Source organism: Miniopterus schreibersii, assembly GCF_964146895.1.
Source record: "Miniopterus schreibersii genome assembly, chromosome: 12".
NCBI classification, from domain to species: domain Eukaryota; kingdom Metazoa; phylum Chordata; class Mammalia; order Chiroptera; family Miniopteridae; genus Miniopterus; species Miniopterus schreibersii.
Window position 1 is genome coordinate 37,400,428 of NC_138112.1, and position 24,395 is coordinate 37,424,822.

The window sequence follows — 24,395 nt, forward strand, 5'->3', positions numbered from 1 at the left end:
CTCTAACCACTGAGCCAAACCAGTGAGGGCACATGGCTCGCTTTCTGACCTTTTCAGTTCTTTGTTCATACATCATATTCTCAGTGAGGTCTTTCTGGACAACTCTGTTTAAAAATGACACTCCTTCCATTCTTACCCCCTAGACTCTGTCTTCTCTTCCTGTCTTATTTTTTTCTCTAGCATTTATTCGACTTACATGATCCGAGCTATGTTTTGAAAATGGGTACTTTGGCAACAAGTGTGGAATTGAGGAGGTATTCAATTCAGTGAACAGTATGAGGGAGTCTAGGTAAGAGGACTTGAGGGTTTGGATTAGGATAGTCATAATCAAAATGGAAAAGAAGGTATATTTGTTACTATATGCCAGATGTTTTGCTAGTTCTAAAAATATAAGGATAAGTAAGATATGATCCCTACCTATAAAATGTCACCACCTAGTATAGTGAGTGTAATGGGAGAATCACCTGAAGAGCTTTTCAGAATTCACCAGCTTGGATTTTCTGTTGTTTAGGGCTTGTTAGAATCTCAGTGAGGGTGAGGTAGGCATGTGTAATTTGGAAGAGCTTTCTACAGTGATGGAAATATTCTGTATCTGGTGGCTGTGGGGCACTTGAAATGTTACTAGCGCAGCTGAGAAATTGAATTTTAAATTTCATTTAATTTTGATGAAATAGCAACATGTGGATAGTGACTATTGTATTGGATAGTGCATATCTTCTCAGACAGATATACGTAAAAATTACAGCACAATGTGATATAAGTGGTAATAGAGCCATGTATTATGGAACACAGGATTCTCTCTTCATCTTATCTATTTCATTGGTGCATGTCACAACTCATGGGACTAGGTACTAGGATTTAGAAATGAGCTGGTGAATGATGAAGAGGGAGAATTCAAAGATAAAAATGAAAAATTTTAATGTCAGAGTATTAGAGGCTTATATGGTAGTGTAACACAAGGAGGAAATAAAAATTTTGTGATTCTTGATCCTTTTTCTTTACATTCCAGGTTGCAGTTTGTAACTTGGCTTCCCTGGCCCTGAATATGTATGTCACTCCAGAACACACATACGACTTTAAGAAGCTGGCTGAAGTCACCAAAGTCATTGTCCGGAATTTGAATAAAATTATTGATATTAACTACTACCCTATCCCAGAGGTATGAATAGATATTTCTGCTTATTAGTAATTATTGAAATCGAAGGTGGAGGGAGTTTATCACAGTCTGCTTGCCAGTCATCATTTAAATAGCTATTGGAATGGTATGAGAAAACAGATAAAAAGAGAATGTCTGTCATTTGGTACAGAATGTTGCTTTTTCTGTTCAGTAATATCTCTTTCTTCTCTAAACCTATTGGCACAAAGGCATACTTATCAAATAAACGTCATCGCCCCATTGGAATTGGGGTACAAGGTCTGGCAGATGCTTTTATTCTGATGAGGTATCCTTTTGAGAGTCCAGAGGCCCAGTTATTGAATAAGCAAATCTTTGAAACCATTTATTATGGAGCTTTGGAAGCCAGCTGTGATCTGGCCAGGGAGCATGGCCCATATGAAACCTACGAGGGCTCTCCAGTCAGCAAAGGAGTAAGTATATGGATAAAAATTTTTCCTTATTTTTTCATTCTATGGGCTACTTTCCCAGTGCACTGTTGGACATGATCTGTGTGTTTGCCCCACCCTCCACCGGGTGTCCCCTCCATCTGCTATACTCTTTGCCCGCAGTTCCCCCTTCCACTTGCTGTCTATCCTCTGAGGCGTCACTGGTCACGAGGAGGCAGGCCAGCAGATTGGGAGCTGCTGGGGCACCATGGGCCCTGCTGCAGCCCAGCATGGCCTGCGAGTATGTAGTGCATACGTACATGGCCAGAAAATGCTGAACATGTTGGATAAAATTTCTTTTTGCCTGTGAGCTCCTGTAGTAGGCTGAATTGTAGGTAGCCCTCAAAAAGATAAGCTTACATCCTAATTCCTAGAACATATGAATGTTCTGTTATTTGGTTTAAGAAGGGTCTTTGCAGATGTAATTAAGGATTTTGGGATGAGATTATCCTGGATTTTCCAGATGGGCCCTAAATCCATTGACAGTTGTCCTTATAAGAGACACAGAAGAAGAGGAGGCAACATGACCATTGATGCAGAATTTGGGGTGGTACAGCCACAACCCAGGAATGCTGATAGCCACTAGAAGCTGAAAGAGGCAACATAATCTCTTCTAGAGCCTCTGGAGGGAGCATGGCCCTCCCAACATGTTGATTTTGGGCTTCTGTCCTCCAGAACTATGAGAAAATAAATTTCCCTCATTTTAAGCAACCAAATTGTGGTAATTGGTAAAACCAGCCATCAGAGACTAATATGGTACTTTTGCCCTCTGGAGTAAAACATATACCCTGTTTTAGAACTAGTCATTGCTTAAATGACTTAAGAATGCTATCTATATTAGTTTTCTAATGCTAAATGTAGTGAATTAAAACAACATGCATTCAAGATAGGCTGTCCCCAGATCAGAATGACAGAGTATGTAAACTCTGTGCTTGCCTCCTACCATAATCACACCAAAATTACAGCTAAATTATAAAACAGTCATCACTGAGAACCACCTGAAGACTAGGTGAACAGAATTCCTATAGCTAAGGATATAAAGAAGACATGTTGAGACTGGTGGGAAGGGCTTAGATGTGGACCAGACAGTGGCAATTAAGAATCAGGAAGGATATCTCATCTCGGTTGTGTCGATCCCCCACTGAGTAATGAAGGATCCCAGCTCAACACCGGGCTCCCCAAACCGGAGTATCAGTGCCAGGAAAAGCAGTCTCCATAATACCTGGCTCTGAAAACCAGTGGAGATTGTGTCCAAGAAAGACAAATGGCTGCAAAAGACTGAGGCACTGCATGTCTTAAAGGGCCTGGACACAGATTCACTTGCTTACAAAATCACTCAATCTAAGCTCCAGTGCAGGGAAAGCAACTTGAAAAGCACCATGGATATATGGAGAGGAACTAAATTGATTAACTTCAGGGTGAGGGCTGGAGGGGTAGGGACTGAAGCAACTCCAGGGATGGAAGTAGTGGCAGGTGCCAGTGTTCCTTTGTTGAACTCATCCAGTGGGTGTGGTGAAGGCTTGTGCCAAATCTGTGCTCTCCATTAACCTGGCTAATACTATTTGCCTGGCCCTAGTGATTCCCTGAGATACTCGACCCACTCAACTGGCCCACCTGGCCTGAGACTCTTCCAGCTGTTCCTCCACACAAGCAGCCTGCCTTGGATTATGCTGCGAACTTTCCAAAATCTCTCAGGTCCAGAAATACCAAATAGGTGGCAAGCCTCAGCATGCCTTATAGCTCTTGCTAAATGGCCCTAAGCCCAGCACAAGCAACAACCAGTCTCAGCTTGCATTGTAACTCCTATCAGGTGTTACATAGTGGCAGACAGTTATGTCCTATAACAAACTTCAACTAAGCGACCACAAGCCAAGCATAAGTGGCAAATGGCCTCAGTTCACATTATGGTACCCACCAAAGGGTCCCAAGAATGACACAAGTGGTAAATAGTGTCGATTTGCAGTGTAGGCTCTCCTGAGTACCTCCTAGCCCAATGAAAGTGGCAACCAACTATAGGTCACTTGCAGCTTCTATGAAGAGTTCCCAAACCTGGCAAAAGCTATGGCTGACCTTGGCCTGCATCAGAACCCATCCCAAGAGGCTCCAGGATTAACAAACCAGGTGGCTGGCTTCAGACCACACCGGAGTATCACCCAACCAGCTGCACAAATGACATACCCAAAGGGTGGACTCAGCTGGTACCAGAGACCTGCTAAAGTGACTCCTGTTATGTGGGGTTGGCCCCCAAACAACAGTTTGTCAGCTGTAGTCCTGGCCAGCCTTCACAGCCAGCCAACCTGAGGATCAGCCTCACCCACTAACATGCCAACAGCAATTGAAGCTCAACTACAAGAGGAGGGCACACATGACCTGTCTGGTTCAGGTGACCAGGGAGACTGTGTTGTGTCACTGAGCCCCACAGAATACCTTCTACATAAAGCCACTCTGTCAAGACTGGGAGACATAGCAGCTCTACCTAACACATAGAAACAAAAGGGAGTCAGTTAAAATGAGGAGATGAAGGAACTTGCTCCAAATGGAAGTATGGGATAAATAAAACTCCAGAAAAAGAACTAGGCGAAAAGGAAACAAACGATCTACCCAATACAGAGTTCAAAACAATGGTTATAAGGATGCTCAGTGAACTTAGCAGAAGAAGAGATGAACTCAGTGTGAACTTCAACAGAGAGAAAACATAAAGAACTAGTCAGAAATGAAGAATACAATAATTGTAATGATGAATTAATTAAGGGGAATAAACAGCAGTTTGGATGAAACTGGATTGAATCAGCAATCTACAAGACAAGGTAGTGGAAAACATCCAAACAAAACAGCAAAAAGAAAAAAATTTAAAAATAAGGATAGTTTGAGGGACTTATGGGATGACATCAAGTGTACCAGGATTTACATCAGAGGTACCAGGAAAAGAGAGAGCAAAGGAATTGGAAATCTAGTTGAAGAAATAATGACTGAAAACTTCCCTAACCTGGGGAAAGAAATAGACATACAAGTCCAGAAAGCTCAGAGAGTCCCAAACAAGATGAAACCAAAGAGGCCCACACCAAGACACACCATAATTAGAATGGCAAAGGTTAAATACAAAGAGAGAATCTTAAAAGCAACAAGAGAAAAGTAGTTATCTACAAGGGAGCTCCCATAAGACTGACAGCTTATTTCTCAACAAAAACATTGCAAGTCAAAGGGATTGGCATGAACTATTCAAAATCATTAAAAAGGAAGGACCTAAAACCATGATTACTTGGTTTAGAACTGAAGGAGAGAGAAAGAGCTTCCCAGACAAGAAAAAGCTAAAGGGGTTCATCACCACCATATCAGTTTCACAAAAAATGTTAAAGGGACTTATTTAAGAAGAAGAAAAGGATAAAAAATATGAATAATAGCAATAACTGCATACCTATCAATAATTTAAATGTAAATGGATTAAATATTCCAATCAAAAGACATAGGGTGGCTGAACAGATAAGAAAATAAGACCCATACGTATGCTGCTACAAGAGGCCCACTTCAGACTTAAAGACACAGACAGAAAGGGATGGAAAAAGTTATCTCATGCAAATGGACTAAAAAGCTGGGGTAGCAACACTTACATCAGACAAAATACACTTTAAAATAAAGGCTTAACAAGAGACAAAGAAGGAGCATTTCATAATAATAAAGGGCTCAATCCAACAAGAGGCCATATCCCTTGTAAACATTTTCACATCTGATTTAAGAGCATCTAAATATATAAAGCAAATATTGGTGAACATAAATGGAGAGGTTGACTAATACAGTAAATAGGGGACTTTCATACCCCATTGACATCACTGCATAGATCATCTAGACTGAAAATCAGGAAAGAAACAGACCAGGTGGATTTAATTGATATTTTTAGAATACTTGACTCCAAAAGCAGCAGACTATACATTCAAGTGCCACAAAACAAGTCTCAGTAAATTTAAGAAGATTGAAATCATATTAAGCATCTTTGATCATAATGATATGAAAGTAGGTATCAGTTATGAGAAGAAAACTGAAAAACACAAAAACACAATGAATGGGTTAACAAATGAGATCAAGGAAGAAATCAAAAGATACTATGTGACAAATGAAAATGAAAGCACAGTGACCCCAAATTTATGGGACACGGTCCAAGCAGTTCTAAGAGGGAAATTCATAGCAATATAGGCCTACCTCAAGAAATAAAAAAATCTCAAACAGTGTAACCTTACATTTAAAGTAACTATTAAAAAAACAAATTCCAAAGTAAATAGAAGGAAGAAAAGAATAAAGATCAAAGCAGAAATAAATGAAATAGAGCTTTTAAAAAAACAAAAATATAAAACCAATACAAGAAGATCACTGAAACCAAGAGCTGGTTTGTTGAAAAGATAAAATTGATAACCTTTGACAAGACTCATCAAGAAAAAGAGGACCCAAATAAAATCAGAAATGAAAGAGAAGTGAAAACTGACACCAAAGAAATACAAAGGGTTATAAAGAAATAGTACAAACAATTATATGCCAACAAATTGGACAACCTGCAAGAAATGCATAAATTTCTAGAAACATACACTCATCCAAGGCTGAATCAAGAAGAAACAGAAAATCTGAACAGACCTATAACTTAATGAAATTGTATCAAAATGGATTAAAGACTTAAATGTAAGACTTGAAACCATAAAACTTCCTGAAGAAAACAGGTAGTCAACTCTGACATAGCTCTTAAATCTTTTTGAATATGTCTCCCCAGGCAAGGGAAACAAAAGTGAACAAGTAGGACTACATCAAACTAAAGTGTTTTTTTGCACAGCAAAGGAAACCATTAATAAAACAAAAAGACAACCTACTGAGTGGCAGATGAAACATCTGATAAGGGGGTTAATATTTATAATATATAAGGAGATCATACAACTTAATATAAAAAATACAAACAATATGATTTGAAAGTGGGCAGAAGACCTGAACAGACATTTCTCCAAAGAGGACATATTGATGGCTAACGGTCATGTGAAAAGATGCTCAACATCACTAATCATCAGGGAAATGTAAACCAGAACCACAATGAGATCACCTCACACCAGTCAGAATGGTTATCAATAAACAACCAGTGTTGGCGAGGATATGGAAAAAAGGGAACCCTTGAGCACTTTGGGATTGTAAATTGGTGTAGCCACTATGGAAAACTATGCAGGTTCCTCAAAAAGTTAAAAATAGAACTATCATATGACCCAGCAATTTCACTTTTGGGTATTTACCTGAAGAAATACAAAACACTAATTTGAAAAGATATATGTACTCCTGTATTCATTGCAGCAGTATTTCCAGTAGTCAAGATGGAAACAACCTCAGTGTCCATCAGTAGACGAGTAGATAAAGAAGATGTAGTGTATATATATAATGGATTATTACTCAACCATGAATAAGAATGAAATCTACCATTTGTGACAAAAGATGGACCTAGAAGGTATTATGCTAAGTGAAATAAGTGAGAGACATACAGTATAATTTTGCTTATATGTGGAATCTAAAAAACAAAATAAATGAACAAATGAAGCAGAAGCAAACATATGCAAAGACTGTCATGAGTATGTAAAGTACAGCTCAGGGAATATAGTCAGTAATAATGTAATAAGTATGTATGGTGTCCAAAGGATACTAGACTTATTGAGGTGATCATTTTGTAAGGTATATAAAATCTAATCACCATGTTGTACATCTGACACTAATGTAATATTGTATGTCAACTGCAATTGAAAAATAAAAAATAAATTTAAAAAGATGGTATTTCTGACCCATGCTACAATATGGGTGAACCTTGAGGACATAAACTTAGGGAAAGAAGCCAAATAGTCTATAATTTCACTTATATGAGATACCTGGAAGGGTCAAACATATGAAAAACAGTAAGTAAAATGGTGGTTCCCAGGAGCTGGTGGGTGGGGGATGGGAGTAACATACTCAACTCTGAAAAGCTAAAATGGATATAGAATTTCTGTTTTACAGTATGAAAAAGAGTTCTGGAGATGGATGGTGGTGATGGTTGCACAACAATGTATATGTATTTAATACTGCTGAACTGTGTACTTAAAAATGGTTAAGATGTTAAATTTCATGTTATGTTTATTTTACAATAAATTTAAAAAACAACAACAACGAAGAGTTAATACCAGTTTTTTCAAACTATTCAAAAAATTCGAAGAAGAGGGAAGCTTCCCACATTGATTTTATGAGGGCAGCATTACCATGCTACCAAAACCAGACAAAGACCCTACAAAAAGGAGAATTATAGGCAGATACCCCTGATGAACATAGACACACAAATATCTTCAACAAAATATTAGCAAACTGTAATCATCAATACATTAAAAAAGTCATACACCAGGATCAAGTGGGTTTTATTCCTGGGATGCAGGGTCAGTTCAATATCTATAAATCAATTGACATGATAAACTACATAAACAAAATGAAGGATAAAAATAATATGATTATATCAGTAGATGCAGAAAAAGCATTTGACATATAATTCAGCATCCATTTATGATAAAAATTCTCAACAAAGTGGGGATAGAGGGAACATACCTCAATTTAATAAAGACCACCTATGACACATCCTCAGGTAACATACTCAACTCTGAAAAGCTAAAAGCTTTTTGCTTAAGATTGGGAACAAAACAAGAATGTCCACTTTAACCACTTTTATGTAATGTAGTATTGGAAGTCCTAAGTACAGTAATCAGACAAGAAAAAGAAATAAAAGGGCCCTGGCCCGTGTGGCTCAATTGGTTGAGCATCGTCCCATGCACCAAAAGGTCTCATGTTTGATTCCCAGTCAGGGCACATGCCCAGGTTGTGGGCTTGATCCCTAGTAGGGGCGTGCAGGAGGCAGCCGATTAGTGTTTCTCTCCCTCTCTCTCTAAAATCAATAGAAACCCATTCAAAAGGCATGTAAGTTGAAGAAGTAAAACTATTACTTGCAGATGATATACTGCATATAGAGAACCCTAAAGATTCCACCAAAAAACTATTAGAATTAATAAATTTAGTAAAGTAGCAGGATACAAAATTAATACTCAGGAATCTGTAGCATTTTTATACACCAATAACGAAATATCAGAAAGAGAAATTAAGAAAACAATCTCATTTACCGTTGCGTCAAAAAGAATCAAACACCTAGGAATGAATTTTACCAAGGAGGTAAAAGACCTGTATTCAGAAAACTATAAGACATCGAAGAAGATACTAAATAGAAAAAATTGGAAGGCTACACTATGCTCATGGATAGGAAGAATTAACACTTTAAAATGTCCATACTATCCAAAGCAATCTATAATAATATGCTATGTCAAGTGTAATTGAAAAATAAATTTAAAGACATGAAATTTAAAAACAACACATTCGTTATCTTAGTTTCCATGGGTCAGGAGTCCAGGCTTCGTTTAGCTAGGTCATCTTTTCTGAGTCTCAAAAGGCTACAATCAAGGTGTCAGTAGAAGCTGTGTAGTTATCTGAGGCTCAGGGTCTTGCTCCAGGCTCACTTGTTGTTGGGCAGAATTCATTTCCTTGTAGCTCTAGAACTCATGGTATCTTCTTGAAAGCCAGTTGGAAGGAAATTCTCTCATTTCAAGAAGGGCCCAGTTAGGCATTCTTTTGAGGGTTTTCATATGATAAGTCAGGTCCACCCAGGATAATCTCTTAACTCAAAATTGACTGATTTGCACCCTTAATTACATCTGCAGAAACCCTTCACTTTGCCATAATTATGTGAGTGGCTTCCATCATATTTCCAGGTCCTGTACACACTGAAGAGAAGTACATGACCTGTGTACCAGGGGGTGAGAATCTGGGAGCTGTCATAGAATTCTGCCTTCCGCACTGCCTTTATTATCAGTTGTATGATTCTAGTCAATGTAAAATGAGATATTTTTAGTTCTGACCTTCCTGTTGATATTTAGGAAATCTAATTTATTGTTTAGAAGTAGGTGTTTATTAGCTAAGTAAATAGGTTAATGGGCAGATCACAGCAATTAAGAAAGGAGGTTAGAGTAAGGCTTTACGTAAAAAAGAGTGCATGTCAGCAACACTTTCATGAATGTTAGGGTTTCCTGGATTGTAGATATATAGGTCCTCTGAGGGGGCTCAGCAGGGACATGGGGAAGAGGTCATCCTTAACCAGTTTTCTTAGCCTGCTTCTGATCAATATGAGTCAATGGAAATTTGTTGAGGAAGATCCCTGGACCTTGTATTCCTTACACAGTTCCACTAGAAGACAGCATTTTTTGGGATTTGGGGGATGGCCAGTTAGTCGTTTGTTTGTTTTTTGTCATAGTTTTAAATGATCATGGAGTGATATATCATCAGTTGACTTGTTTATTCCTTAGATCCTTCAGTATGATATGTGGAATGTTACTCCCACCGACCTATGGGACTGGAAACTTCTCAAGGAGAAGATTGCAAAGTAAGTAACACATATAAAGTAGCTTTGAAGTAAGGAGGGTTCAGGTGTTCATCCTGGCTCTTCAGAAGTCACCTGTTATTTTAACTTATGAAACTTTTTTTCTCCTTTATGTGGAGCTAAAATGACCCATCTGGCAGAACTTTTAAAAATACTTTATAATATAATACATGTATAGTAACCTGCAAATTGCTCAGCACATGAAAGCATTTCAATACATGGTAGATATCAGTTGATCTTGTTTTAGAGGCTTAACTACCTAGATTAGGTGGTTTCTTTTTCTCATTATATCTTTATATTTCTAAAAGTGCTTGCTCTTTAAATATGTTTCACTTTTATTTGTTGCTTAACTACATTAGGTTCATAAATGACTTGTTGAATTGATTTTCACAGGAATAGGGATCTTGGAAGAGCTTTTGGAGAGTAATGGGATAAACTGAAAGACAAATGTAAAAATTGAGTCTTTGTAGATTTTTCAAGCTAATAAACATAAGAGATTTGAGGGCAGGCAGAGTCTTTTGCTCAGTGAAGAGTGAAGCAAGTTGTTTTCATTTTCCATCATGATGAGTGTCATTTCTGGGTTAATACATTTGCAAAGTTTTAATTTGAAGAAAGAAACAGTAGTTTTAAAGTGCTCTTAAAAAATATCCATTTGCCTTAAAAAATTTTTTATTACTCAAATAATACATGTTCAAAAATTTAGAAAAACCTACGTGTGGAAAGGGAATAAAATGAAAATGGCCCAAATACTACCTTACCCCAAAAATCTGTTTGCATTTTTTTGTCCCTCATCCTTCAGACTTACTTCTGAGCATGTGTGTATTTGTATACAAATGCAACTTTTACAAAAATGGACATGTACTCTATTTTATTTTGTTATTTTTCCCAATATACTATAGTATATTTTTATATACAACTTATTTATTTATTTATTTTTTTAAACACTATCTTTATTGATTTCAGAGAGAGGAAAGGAGAGGGAGAGAGAGAGACAGAAACATCAATGATGAGAGAGTCATTGATCGAGCCCACATCCCAGGCATGTGCCCTGACCGGGAATCGAACCTCGATCGCCTGGATCCTAGGTCGATGCTCAACCGCTGAGCTACGCCCGGCCGGGCTATATACAACTTATAAAAAATTCATTGTTAATACATGAATACACATTCATTGTTAATAAAGCTCAAATATAGAAATAAGTATAAGTCCTTCTTTATACCTCTTCAGCCAACCATTTATACCACAAAACAAAACAAAAAACCAGCTTATTTCTTTTCCCAGAGATAACCGTTGTTAATGGGGTGCATTTTTCTAGATTTTTTTCAGTATATTTGCAGATGCACACATGGTTTTTGTTACATAAATGTGACCAATCTTGATATTTTAATTTATTTTAGAGATCATTCTCTTTTGTACATGTAGTTCTACCTAATGTTTTTAATGATTACAGATAATTCCACAGTTTGGCTATATTATATATATGCGTTTTTAAAACATTTTTCTGTCTCTGGACAGGAAACTACTGTTTCCATAGAGATAGCTGGTGGGTTGCTTGGTGCCTCACAACTAGAGTGACAGTAAGAATCCAGTTGTACAGACTGTTAGGATATGAGGCTTTGCACTAAGCACTGTATGAATCCAGATGTATAGAATGTAGGACAGACAAACTCTTTGGGTTTGAGAAACTTAAGACTAAGTAAAGTAAGACATATAACAAATAATTTAAGTATAAATAAAGGTACAGGTCATGGAAATGTTTGCAGAGCAAGTATCTGTTTTTGACACTTAAGTGTTGTCTGTTCAGTCAGGAAAGATGTTCTAGAATAGGCATCTCTTAGGCTGAACTTTGAAGGATGAGTTGAGGGCAGGTTGAAATTTTCTCAGGGCTCAGATAGTATGTTCTTCCTTAAGCACTCTTTTTGGCACTGAATAGAGTCAAAAATTGTCAACATTCACAATTGAAGAGGTAATAGAGGAAGTCAGGAATATACTTTGAGCACAGTTTTTCCTGTTCAGTGGCTTATTTAGGATAATGGAGACTTGTGGTGATAGGTGTCTGATTCTGACCACTTTCACATCATTATGTTTACTGAAAGGGCCTAACACAGTGATCACATGGGCACTTAGAAGAAAGAGTGAGGGTTGAATGAGTGTACCCTGATACAGGTGGGGACACTCCCAACAGCCATTTGAGTGTATCCTTGGGCAAAATAGTATATCAAGTGCTATTCCTGAGTGCCACAGTGCAAGTGGCATAAGTCATGGCATAATAAGGATTGACAGCAGTAGAAATTTTGCTAATTCTGTTTAGGAGTCAGGCATTTAGGAGAGGGGTGAGCTCTATCACCCATACTGTAGAGTTGCATCCCTGTAGGGGTTAAATTAAAAAATCCATGTATGAGTCTAATGCATGTATTCTGTTACTCACAATAGGTGCATTTACTACAGTGACTTCCTGTAGCTTTAGGACTAGCACCTAATAATCTCCTTTTCTTTAGGTATGGTATAAGAAACAGTTTACTTCTTGCCCCAATGCCTACTGCTTCCACTGCTCAGATTCTGGGAAATAATGAGTCCATTGAACCTTACACCAGCAACATCTACACTCGCAGAGTCTTGTCAGGAGAATTTCAGGTGAGAATATCTACCAGACCTACAGGGAAATCCTTCAAAAGCCTGATGTTGGAAGTAAATGCTAACTCATATTTAGTATGCCTCTTTTTCTTAGTATTCGGGCAAAGCTTTGATAAAGTGAGTCATCTTCATTCCTAATATTATTCTAAGTTATTTCAGCACATAATAGACATTTAATAAATATCTGCCAAAAGAATGAATGATTGCGGGTTGAGTATGAAAGTAACTTGTTGATATTAGAGTTCACGTGATATTTAACCATAATTATGGTGATGTATACTACATCAGATAGTTAAGTTGGTGATATTTAAAATACTTGTAGAAGTGTTATTTAAGACAGTGGTTCTCAGCCTTGGTTACAAATTAGAGTTTTTGGTGGATGGGACCAGTTTCTTTATTTTTAAGATTCCCAGGTAATTCTGATGTGCAACTAGGGTTGAGAACCATTAATTTAAAATATTTTTATTAGAATTTGCTGATATCTTGACAAATTTCTGTAAGGTTTGGGGTGAATATATAGAATTTCTAATTTTTTTCTTAAGTATTCATTGTATCCTTATTTAGGAAAAAAAAAGACTCAATCCACATACACTTACCCAGCTTAGGCAACGTTCTTTTCACTTTTGCAAATACCATATGTTATGTTTCTTGAATAAAAAAATATCAAGATTTTAAAGGAATATAACTCCTGTGTAATGGAATGGGCCTCTCAGTTTTATAAAAAATAGAAGTTATCAAGCTAATGTTAAATGATTCTTGAATGATTTTATTTACTTTAAGCTTTAAACCCATGATCCTGTTTAGGCCCTGTCATTGTTATTTATTCCTTTACGTCTTTTCTTCTTTTCCATTCAGATTGTAAATCCTCACTTACTGAAAGATCTTACTGAGCGGAACTTGTGGAATGAAGAGATGAAAAATCAGATTATTGCGTGCAATGGCTCTATCCAGGTATAGAATAAAAAAAAAAAGTGAATTAAATTGGACATTGGTACCTTCTCACTATCCCAGGCAGTGGAGAGGAACAGTGTCTATTCACTATGGTCATAGCTTGTGGTCATATGGGCTTATGTACCTCTGTTCACCTCTGAATTGTTGAGCTAGGATTATATACATCTTCACATAGCTAGGCCTGGCCTTACCCTTTGTTCATTCAAAAATATAAAGTAGTGATTCCAAACTTCTCTGCACATTGGAATCAGTTGGGGAGCTTTTAAAATCCAGAAACTTAGGTTGTACCCCATACCAATTAAATGAGAATGTCTGGGAATGGGAACCAGACATCAGTATTTTTTTAAGGACTCCCTAGGTAATTTAAATGTGCATCAAAGTTTGGGGACCATTGATACAAAATCTGAAATTAGAATCAAACTTAATTTAAAAGTATGGTGGAGATAGAGGACTGATAGTTCAAAAGACAGAGCCACAAATAGTGTTTAACAAGTAAAGTATTTGTAGCTGAGACTCAAGAAACATTTATTTGTAGATAGAGGTTTCTGGCTAAACATTGGTTTGATTGACAACACAGATAAAAATTCCTGTAACATTTCAGTATTTTTTGATAGAAACAGTAGCATTAGCCAGTCTGTATGTTTTGATGCAAATTAACCCTGGACCTAAGAAAACCTTAAATCTGTTGGTTCCAAATAGAGTTTGTGGAGTCCTAACTTATTTAAAGGGTTTTGTTTCTTTGATTCTCTGGATCATGTCCTGAGTAGTATAGCCCTGATTATTTCTGTTTTCTTCAAAGCTCAAGGGTCATTTATTACTCTTTAGCTCTGACTTTCCTCCCTTTATTAAGTGCCTCTAGCTCAGTGAATGTTTAGGCCATAAACCAATTACAGTGAATGTTTTTGCCATAAACTAAATTAAAGTTGGATCTTAAATCACTACCACCAGACTGATATTTTGTTGGTTAGATGGGATTTTGGTGGACTTTCTAAGCCAGAGGTGAGCTGTCTTAGGAAACTTGATAAGGATTATATTGTAGGATACTGTATGGTAGGGTCAGATCTGGCAGGAAGTAGAAGGCAATGATATAAAGGGTCATTATTTTGTTAATCATACTGCTTTCATCAACTGGAGTACAATAAACATTTGCTTTCCCTTCAGACCATACCAGAAATTCCTGATGACCTGAAGCAACTTTATAAAACTGTATGGGAAATCTCTCAGAAAACCGTTCTCAAGATGGCAGCCGAGAGAGGTGCTTTCATTGACCAAAGCCAGTCTTTGAACATCCATATTGCTGAGCCTAACTATGGCAAACTCACTAGTATGCACTTCTACGGCTGGAAGCAGGTTGGTGGAGCAAATCGAGCGGAACTTGCTGCCAACTTGGAATATTTTGGAATTGAAAGAGTTTTATATTCTAGCTACCTATTAAATATTGCCACCTAGAAGTTCTTTCCCTTCAAATCCAATATGTTAAAACCAGTCCATGGTTTTTGTACTAGATCAAGCTCTTTCTTTGAATTTTTTTGTTTCTTTTAAGATTTCATTCCTAGATTTGAAACCTTGGGTGATGGATGACTCTCCCTTACTCCCTGTGTAGTCACTGACCAAGCTGTATTGGTTATTCCTTTGTAGGGGTTTTTGAATATCCTTCTGTCCTACCACCGTAATTCTTAACTTCTTAACTGATCTCTGCGTCTGGTATTTCTGCTGTAGGGCCATCTTGTGCCCTGTTACCTTTACTAAAATAAAACTTCAAGCATTCATTGTTTGTCCACTTCATCTACAATATAAAAGCCAATTACATAGCTAGTCCTTGCCAAGTGTAAAGTCCCATGATTCTGGATTGTATTCTTATTCCCTGACACTGTGCTGGGTGTTTATTTACAAATTACCTTTTTATTTAACAAACATTTATTGAACATATACTATGTGCCAGGTCTGGGGAAACTGAATAAAAGATGATGATCCGTATCCTTGATGTAGTCATAATCTGCTCTTATACAGAGCTACAGTCTAACCCTCTAAAGTTTTCATCTAAGGCAGGCATGTTGTCTCAGGCAAACTTGGAAGTCATACACATAAAATTTGTTTTAAAAAATATATCTTTATTGATTTCATAGAGAGAGGAAGGGAGGGGAAAGAGACATGGAAACATCAGTGATGAGAGAGTCATTGATCCGCTGCCTCCTGCACGCCCTCCACTGGGGATCGAGCCCACAGCCTGGGCATGTGCCTAGACTGGGAATCGAACCGCAATCTCCTGGATCATAGGCGATGCTCAACTGCTGAGCCACGCCCAGTTGGGCCAAATTTTTTAAAAGACTAGAGAACAAAAACATTTGACATTTCCAAAGAGATAGCTTATTTAAAGGGTAAAAAGAACAGAGTATACCATCTGAGTCTCTCTCTTTAAGCATTTTATAGGACTTCCTAGAGGAGATAGAATTTCAGGTTTAGAAAACAATTTGACCTGGCTTATGGAAATCTGTTTTAAACATTGGTCTTGAATGTCTAGTGTTTCCACAGTTTCTTCTAATAGTTGTATTTACTTCCTTTGTAGGGTTTGAAGACTGGGATGTATTATTTAAGGACAAGACCAGCAGCTAATCCTATCCAGTTCACTCTAAATAAAGAGAAGCTGAAAGATAAGGAAAAGGCATCGAAAGAGGAAGAAGAGAAGGAGAGGAACACAGCAGCCATGGTGTGCTCTTTGGAGAACAGAGATGAGTGTATGATGTGTGGGTCCTGAGGAAAGACCTAGAGGAGACCAGCACTTCAACAGCCAAACTAATTCTTGCGCATAGATAGATATAGTAGGTTTGCTTGAAGTGGTAAGGCTTTGCTGGACCTCATTGCAGCCAAAGGATTAGTTGATTTAAACAATTCTTTCTATCTAGTGCAAAAGGAATGACTTTTTAAAAATTTGATTATTTAGGGCTCAAAGTAGAGGTTTTTCAGGAATGTAAAAGAAGTCATCTTGCAAATAGGGAATGATTAAGTAGGGTTTCATTACTCATCTGGCACTCCTTTTTCTGTTGACTTCAGTTTTGGTAAGGAGACAATCTTGCTGCTTTGATGAGTGTCCATAGAAGCAAAACTGTGTCATAACTGGTAAGAAGTGCTAACAGGACCTTTATCTGGATAAAGGTCATTCTGAAAATAGGTCATTCTGAAATAAACATTTTCAAGTGATTGTGTGAGACTAATTTTGTCATTTATTTACATACAAAGGTTAAATGTGAAAGAACATTTTCTGTTTGAGAGTTCAAGGAGGAAATTTTAAGACAAATTTCTTAGACACTGTATAGATTTTTGATATTTATACATGCCTTTTTTCTCTTTTATTGTGATAAGGTAAACATAAGTGTACCATTGTACCCGTTTTAAACATACAGTTTAATGGCATTAAGTACATACACAATTACAGCCATCACCACTGTCTATTTCTAGAACTTTCTCATCAGTCCCAAACAGAAACTGTATAAAAAACAATAACTCCCATTCCCTTCTCCCATCAGTCCCTGATAATCTCTGTTTTGCTTTCATCAGTGTTTCTCCCTCTCCCTTCTCTCTCTCAAATCAATAAAAACATTTAAAAAAAAGACTGAGATCCCCTGAGGAAGAAGAACTTCTTCCTTCAGATTGCCTCTGGACCTGGGGTGCACTGTGGCAAGGACAAAGGAAGGTTGCCTAGGAAGACCCCTGGTCTTCCTGGACCACAAACAACAGGCCACAGAGACTTGTCCCTTCCTAAGCCCCTATAGACTGGCTGTGGGGCCTCCTGCCTGGCTTTGTCCTCAGTGTCATGGATGATGACCTTTCTTTCCTTTCAGAATGTGTGTTCCAGGAGAGCAGAGGTAATTCTGTTGTGTTCCCTGGGGTTTCAAGCACATAGCCACCCTAGGTACACAGGATATGCTTGAGCATTTCTTGTTGCTTGTTGGAGCAAATGAAGAATAGGAAGAAGGGAGGAGGCTAAACATTTAGTTGAACTCTGAGAGCAGTAATTTCAAAGCTTTGGCCAGGTTTTTGTATAATTAATAAGCCCACATCTTATCCAGATTCTTAGGGAGCATGATTTGGTGGTAGTGGGTGTGATGATAAGAGGAACTAACACTGATATACTTAAAAACAGCTAACACCTATTGGATATGTCTACATGTCAGGCAGTATTCTAAATGCTTTTCATGTATTAACTTTTTAAAATCTTAATTTTACTGATGAAGAAAGTGAGGCAGAGAGAGGTAAGATAAGTCATCTTAAAGTTCAAGATTGTACAGCTAGTAAATGGCAGAGCTAGATTTGAACCCAGGCAGTCAGACTCCACAGTGAATGCTCTTAGCAACTTCAGGGTGATGAACTGGCGCTGGTTTGCCCAAGACTTTCCTGATGTTAGCACTGAACATCTGGTGTCCCAGGATACTTCAGATGAACCAGGTAGTTGCTGACTTAACTATTACTACTAACTACATTGAAGATTAGAGAAGCCTTATAAATTGTGAAGCAGCTAGGACATGTTCTTCCTTATAGGTTTAGATTACTGTCTGTGAAAAATCAATGTTTATATGGGTGTTACTATAGGCATCCTCTGAATACTCAGAGTAATAAAGGGGCACATCCGTAAATTTCACAGGGAAACCTCAAAAGGAAGTGGATTTGGAATTCCAAACCCACCCTAGAATGTGCTTCTGGAAATCTTAGAGCATTATTTTAGACCAAAAAAACACAGAGTTTGGAAAATATTATTGTGGTTGGGCAAGGGCCGGACAGTCTTTGCAGGGAGGTGGCAAAAATCCTTATAGTGGAAGTCTGTTGAAGACTTCCGTGGATGAGTGGAATGGAGAAGTGGAGAGTAAGAGGGGAGAGGTGGTCCGTGATAGAATAAAATGACCAGGAGGAAAATGCCACTGGGAGGAGCAGTGGCCAAGAAGATGTTTAGAGATCCATGCTCCTTCCCAAACGCCAGAGGGGAGTCATCCTTAAGGGGGAGAAAAAGCTGGCATGGGCTGGCTGCCCACGAACCCCTTAACTTGGGTGAGGTTGGTCTGCCTCTATCATGTGAACTGTAATTTGCTCTTCTGTATTAGGATTACTTCTGAAATTTCCTAAAGAAGCTTCTTTGACACTGGGTCCCAAAGACACTGGGTCTACAATAAAGGAAATGTAGAATAACAACCTCAGTGAGAGGCAGAAGAGATGGAAAGAAACTGGAAGATGAGAGCAGATAACTGGCTGATGAGGTCTTCAGAGAGAATGAAATGTTTCTAGAGTCAAACCAATCAGATTTAGGAGCCAATTAGAAGTGGAGAGAGACCAGAATTAATAATTTCAAGATTTTTTAAAAAAGCTATAATGACTACATTGAAGCTGCTAAAACCTGAGAAAGGAGGGACAAGATTGGAGTACTAGGAGGTACAATTAATAAATACATTTGAATGCTGTGAGGATTCACAAGTGAAGAGATGTGAGGTCAGCAACTGGAAATAAGGGTGTGCTCAGATGAAAGATTAAGGCTGGAGATGGGAATTACAGATTTACAGAGAGCCTGAGATGGAATCCAAAGGGGCGGTAGAATAGCATGTCAGTAAAGGAGACAGAAAAAGAGGAGAGAACCAGGAGCAAATGGGAGTTCAGGAAACCAGAGGAGGGGAGGTTCTGTTGCTCTGAAGGCTACAAGGTAAAGGAATTTACCGACTATTGGAGGCAAAAGACCAACACAGCTAATCACCTTACAAAGTTTAATGCTTTGAGTAGCAAAGGAGTGGGACAGAGGAGGGCTGAGATGAAGATGCCAGACATCATGTGCTCTGTTTTTCTTTCCTTTATAAAAAGGTCAGTGCTTCTTGTGTTCTCTTTAAAAAGACTCTCATCCCAATGTCACGGAGACATTCCTTTATCATATTGTAAAAGCTTTATGGTTTGGACTTTAACATCAAGATGTGCCTTTCTTTAATGTTTCCAATAAGTCGTTAACAAATGTAAGGCATACCATATATTATAGCACGCACACGGCCTCTCCCGAGGTGTGATCACACAGAGCCCTCGCCACCATTCAGCAAGCCCCTCTGGCTGAGTACACCCATTAATGCGCTTTGTCTTTGCTCTTATGTTTGCCGCTCTCTCAGGTTTCTGTGTGGCTTTATGATTTCCGTAGCCGCCTCTGAGGGGGTTTAGAGGGAAGAAGGGGGTCACACTATAAAATATGCACACTTTTGCCATTTCCTCTTTCTCATCTTCCTTCTTGCTAGTAACTGAACATTCCCCCCATTTTCCAAAATAGTTCCACCTACTCTTAACATTTTTTTAACTTTTAATTTTGAAATAATTTCAGACTTAAAAAATGTTGCAACAGCAGTACAAAAAATTCCTGTGTACCTTTCACTCAGATTCACCAATGTTAGCATCTTACGTAACCACAGTGCAGTGGTCAAAATCAGGAAATAAATATTGATACACTATTCTGTAATTTACAAATGTCCAATTTCTGGCAAACGTTCAACTAACATCCCTTTTCTGACCCAGGATCCAATCCAGAACAGCATGTTTGCATTTAGTTTTCGTGTCTCCCTCCCTCGCTTTAGTTTGGAACAATTCCTCAGCCTTTCCTGTCTTTCAGGATCTTAACACTTTGGAAGAATACCAACAAGTTGTTTTGCAGAGTGCCCTTCATTTTGGGTCGGTTTCGTGTTTCCTCTTGATTAAATTCAGGTTATGCAGGTTTTTACAAGACCACAGAAGTGATGTTGTGCCCTGCTCAGTACATCATTTCAGAAGATGCATGATATCACTTTGTGCCCCTGCTGGGGATGTTATCGTATGTCATTTGCTTAAGAGATGTCCAGGTTTCTCAATTGTAAAGTTACTATTTACCCTTGGTAATGAATAACTACCTTGCAAGGGAATACTTTGAGACTCTCTATATATCTTGTTTCTCATCCTACTTTTGCCCACTAATTTTAGCACACATCGATCATTCTTGCCTGAAATATTTATTACTGGGATGTTCGAAAAGTGGGGATTGTCTACCGGTTATTCCTTCTGCATTTATTAATTGGAATTCTACTGTAAGGAAGAGCTGTCCCTTAGCATCTATGTATCTATCCATCTATCTAAATCAGTATGGACTTTTGGATTTATGTTCTAAAGGTTATCATCTATTATTATCTTTATTTTGTTGTTCAACTTGTCCTTGACTTGGCAACTAGAAACCCCTTCAAATGGGTCCTGCTGTCCTTTTGACATGTGCCATCGTATTTTGAGCACTTCCTTACTTTGTGGCACTATAAGATGATTCAGGGTCATCTTGTGTTTTTCATATCCCAGCCCTAGACTCAGCCATTTCCCCAAGAATCTTTGATTCCTTTTATTGAAGAGTGGTATTTATCGGAATGGGCACTATCCTCTCATTGTTAGTACCTTCTATCTTCAAGTACTTGTCAATGTATTTTCTCAAACAATGACTTCCTATTAACACATTTCGTACCACTCACAAGTTTTCTCGTTTTTCACGCACCATCTGTTATGGATCTTAGATATCAACACACTGTCTTGTCCACATCGAATGAAGCAATCTCATTGGTGGAAACTGTGCACGTCAATCTACGAAAAACTATATAATTGCACGAACCCATAAAGCATTGCAGTTTCATTGTATTTTGGTCATTCGAATATGATGATTTAAATAACGTGCAGTTTGCCCAGAAACGTGTGGTCCCTGGCATATGTCTTAGAGATTTCTGTGCGGTATGCAGTGTGTTAAAAGAATAATATTTTCTCACCACCTTACTCTGATATCTTTAAGCAGTTTCTACCCTTATAGAACTCATCGTTAAACAGTTAAAAAGACATTTATCCAACATATATTAAAGCAATGTGATAAAGGAAGACCACTAACTTTTATTGTAGATGTACGATATATAAACCATTGTTTAGTCATTTTGTCAGTTGCCTCTTGTCACAAAATTGCTGCATAGCAAACAGCCACAGAAACTTGATTTGCATGTATTGTAAGCATTTATTGTTCACACATTCAGGGTAGTTAGCAGGTGGCTCTGCTGACTTCTCTTGGGCTTGCTCACAAGTTGAAGGTTGGCTGCCTATCAGCTTATCTAGTTAGCATTTGTGGGATGGCTGGGGCAGTTCAGCTCTGCTAAATGCACCTTTTGTTCTTCCAGCAGGCTAGCCCAAGCATGTTCTTATGGTCACAGCAGAGTTGCAAGGGCACAAGTGGAAATACTATGAAAGAAAAACTAGAGCTGGACAGTAGTTAAAGTGGTAAAAACAAATTTTATTCAGAACTGTTGCAATAAGGGAAAAGAGACCCCGGTATAGAACTGGGCTCAACTCCAAATACAGCATGGTCAAGGGGGAATTTGTAGCCAAGGAGCAGGGTAGGGGTCAATGGATCGAAAGTTGCTAAGACGAAACATCAGGGATAAGGGGATCTGGCTAAACGAACCTAACAGTATCCTTTGCTGAAGACAGGCTGGGTAACCAGGTCAATCTCAAAGCCAATGCCGTGTGTTTTAGATTTTTATTACACAGCACCCCACTCCTGGTACCCATTTCTGGATCACCCATTGCCCATGCTGTTCCTTTGGCCTAGAATGCCTTTTCTTCTCCCTATCTCCTTCCTCTCCAGTAAACACTTTATCTTATCCTTCAAACAAAACTCAAATTCACCTTCTGTGTGAAGTGTTCTATGTGATTGTCCCTTCTCGATGTTCTCACAGAATTCTGTACATAAAGCTATTATTGTAAAGACATTATAGGTCTTTACAGCTTGCTAGACTGGTACTTTCTTCAAGGCAGAGATCAATTTTCCCCCCTTTGCAATTATGGGGTTAGCATGATATATATATAATAAATGTTTGATGAATGGATGGGAGTGAATGAATTGATGAAAATCACATGCAGAAAGGAGAAAATTTAGAGGCCAGAGACAGTAGATGGCATTGCAGCTGGTTACTATGCAAGTCTAGATGAGTAGATATTTTTCAGAAAGTGGATAAAAGTCTCAAAGATGAAAGCAGAGAGCCAAAGCCAAAATGCAGCAGGGAGGACTCACCTGCACATTTACCCACGTGACAGTGAGAGTGATTTCAGGCCTTGTAAGTTCTAGAGAATCAGGCAGATGGCTCCCTACGTGAAGGCAGCCTGTGAAGGCAGGGACTGGGGCTTTTCAGGGGGCATCTGCAGCTGTGCCTTTTGGAACCGAATTCCCAGGTGCTGCCTGATTTCCTTGGTCCTGGCCCCATAGATGACAGGGTTGACCAGGCACGGGAGCAGCAGGTACAAGGCGCTGAGCAAGTTGTGCACGTCCTGGGAGGCAGTGCGGGCCACACGATAGACGATCGATGAGGACATGGTGACGGAGTAGACAGTGAAGATGACCATCAGGTGGGAGCCACAGGTGTTCAGGGCCTTGGAACGTGCTCTGCCTGATGAAATCCGAAATGCAGCGTGGATGATGCGGGAGTAGGAGGCTCCAAGTAGCAGCATGTCCAGGACTCTGTTGACAATGCGGACAGTGAGCCCCACTGCCTTGTTCAGGGAGATGTCCCCACAGGAGAGCTTCATCAGGGCCATGTGTTCACAGGCAAAATGGTGGATCACATTAGAGCGGCAGAAGCGAACCTGGGAGGCCAGCCCCACCACTGGAGCGACAATGCCTGTGCTCCTGGCAACTGCCACCCCCACCAGGCCGGCCAGCAGCTGGCCTGTCACTATCTCAGGGTAGCGGAGTGGGTTGCAGATGGCAACATAGCGGTCCAGGGCCATGACCAGGAGGATGTTGCAGTCAAAGGCAATGAAGAAGTAGATGCAGAACATCTGGACCAGACAGCGAGCCAGGGAGATACGGTTGAAGAGGCTGGAGAAGCTGAACAGCATGGGGGGCACCACGGTGGTGGCCACACAGATGTTGACAGCCAGGAGCAGGGCAATGAGCAGGCACATGGGCTGGTGCAGGCTCCGCTGGGCTGCCACCGTGTGGATGACCAGGACGTTGGCAGAGACAATCACCAGGTAGAGACTGACGAAGGGCAGCACCAGGAGTGTGCGGGTCTCCTGCAGCCCCGGGAAGCCCACCAGGAGGAAACTGGTGTAGGACAAGTTGGAGCTGCCATTGCTCCACGCTGACATCTTCCCCAGGGAGCAGGAAGGCTCTGGGAAGATAAGAGGGGCAGGAGGCCTGGTTTCTGTACCTTGGCCCCTACCAGGGCCTGTCTCAGCTTTTTTACCAGGCTTTGATCTCCATGAGTCTCCAATATTCTTAGGGGAAAAATGAGAAGTTAAGTGTCATAATTTAATGAGAAATGTATCTTTCAACAAATCTTTGCTGCATTTCAAATAAATCCCTCAGGGTAGATTTTGTATGTAGAATTGTTGAGTCAAATGATACAAACATTTTTGAGAGTGCCAGGTAGATTTCCAAGAACATTGTATCAATCTTGTCACTGAATCACTGGCGCTAGTATTAAATTGCCATGATTTAAAAAAGTATTTTAGCTTGGCCGGGCATGGCTCAGCAGTTGAGTATCAGTTTGATATGTGACATGAGGTGATAATCTAACTTGATATTCCCCCCTCGCTTGCTAGATAATTGTTTTAGTTCCATTTTCTCCACTGCTTTGTGTTACTATATCCTAGATTAAGTTCTTATATGTGGTGGGGTCTTTTTATACGTAGTGGTGTTCTCTTTGCTCTTGTGCCAATACCATATTATTTTAAAAATAAAAGTTCTTCT

At 39.0% G+C, this 24,395-nt stretch overlaps 2 protein-coding genes across 3 annotated transcripts in view; one reads left to right on the forward strand and one right to left on the reverse strand.

Moving 5' to 3' along the window:
* The window catches only part of RRM1 (ribonucleotide reductase catalytic subunit M1), a 50,462-nt gene extending 33,621 nt beyond the window's left edge, over nucleotides 1–16,841 (forward strand). For both annotated transcript variants that reach the window (XM_081152830.1, XM_081152831.1), the window contains 7 exons: nucleotides 1,010–1,159; nucleotides 1,366–1,587; nucleotides 9,984–10,060; nucleotides 12,556–12,691; nucleotides 13,547–13,642; nucleotides 14,804–14,992; nucleotides 16,209–16,841. In XM_081152830.1, the coding sequence (XP_081008956.1) occupies nucleotides 1,010–1,159; nucleotides 1,366–1,587; nucleotides 9,984–10,060; nucleotides 12,556–12,691; nucleotides 13,547–13,642; nucleotides 14,804–14,992; nucleotides 16,209–16,397 (1,059 nt within the window). In that variant the 3' untranslated portion in view covers nucleotides 16,398–16,841. The remainder of the gene's footprint in view (nucleotides 1–1,009; nucleotides 1,160–1,365; nucleotides 1,588–9,983; nucleotides 10,061–12,555; nucleotides 12,692–13,546; nucleotides 13,643–14,803; nucleotides 14,993–16,208) is intronic.
* A 5,948-nt stretch (nucleotides 16,842–22,789) lies between these two features.
* LOC308565013 (olfactory receptor 52K1-like) lies at nucleotides 22,790–23,791 on the reverse strand (the record flags this gene model as incomplete). The annotated part of the gene is made up of 1 exon (XM_081153764.1): nucleotides 22,790–23,791. One exon carries the CDS (start codon nucleotides 23,789–23,791, stop codon nucleotides 22,790–22,792), a length of 1,002 nt encoding a protein of 333 aa, XP_081009890.1.
* Between the last annotated feature and the right edge of the window lie 604 nt (nucleotides 23,792–24,395).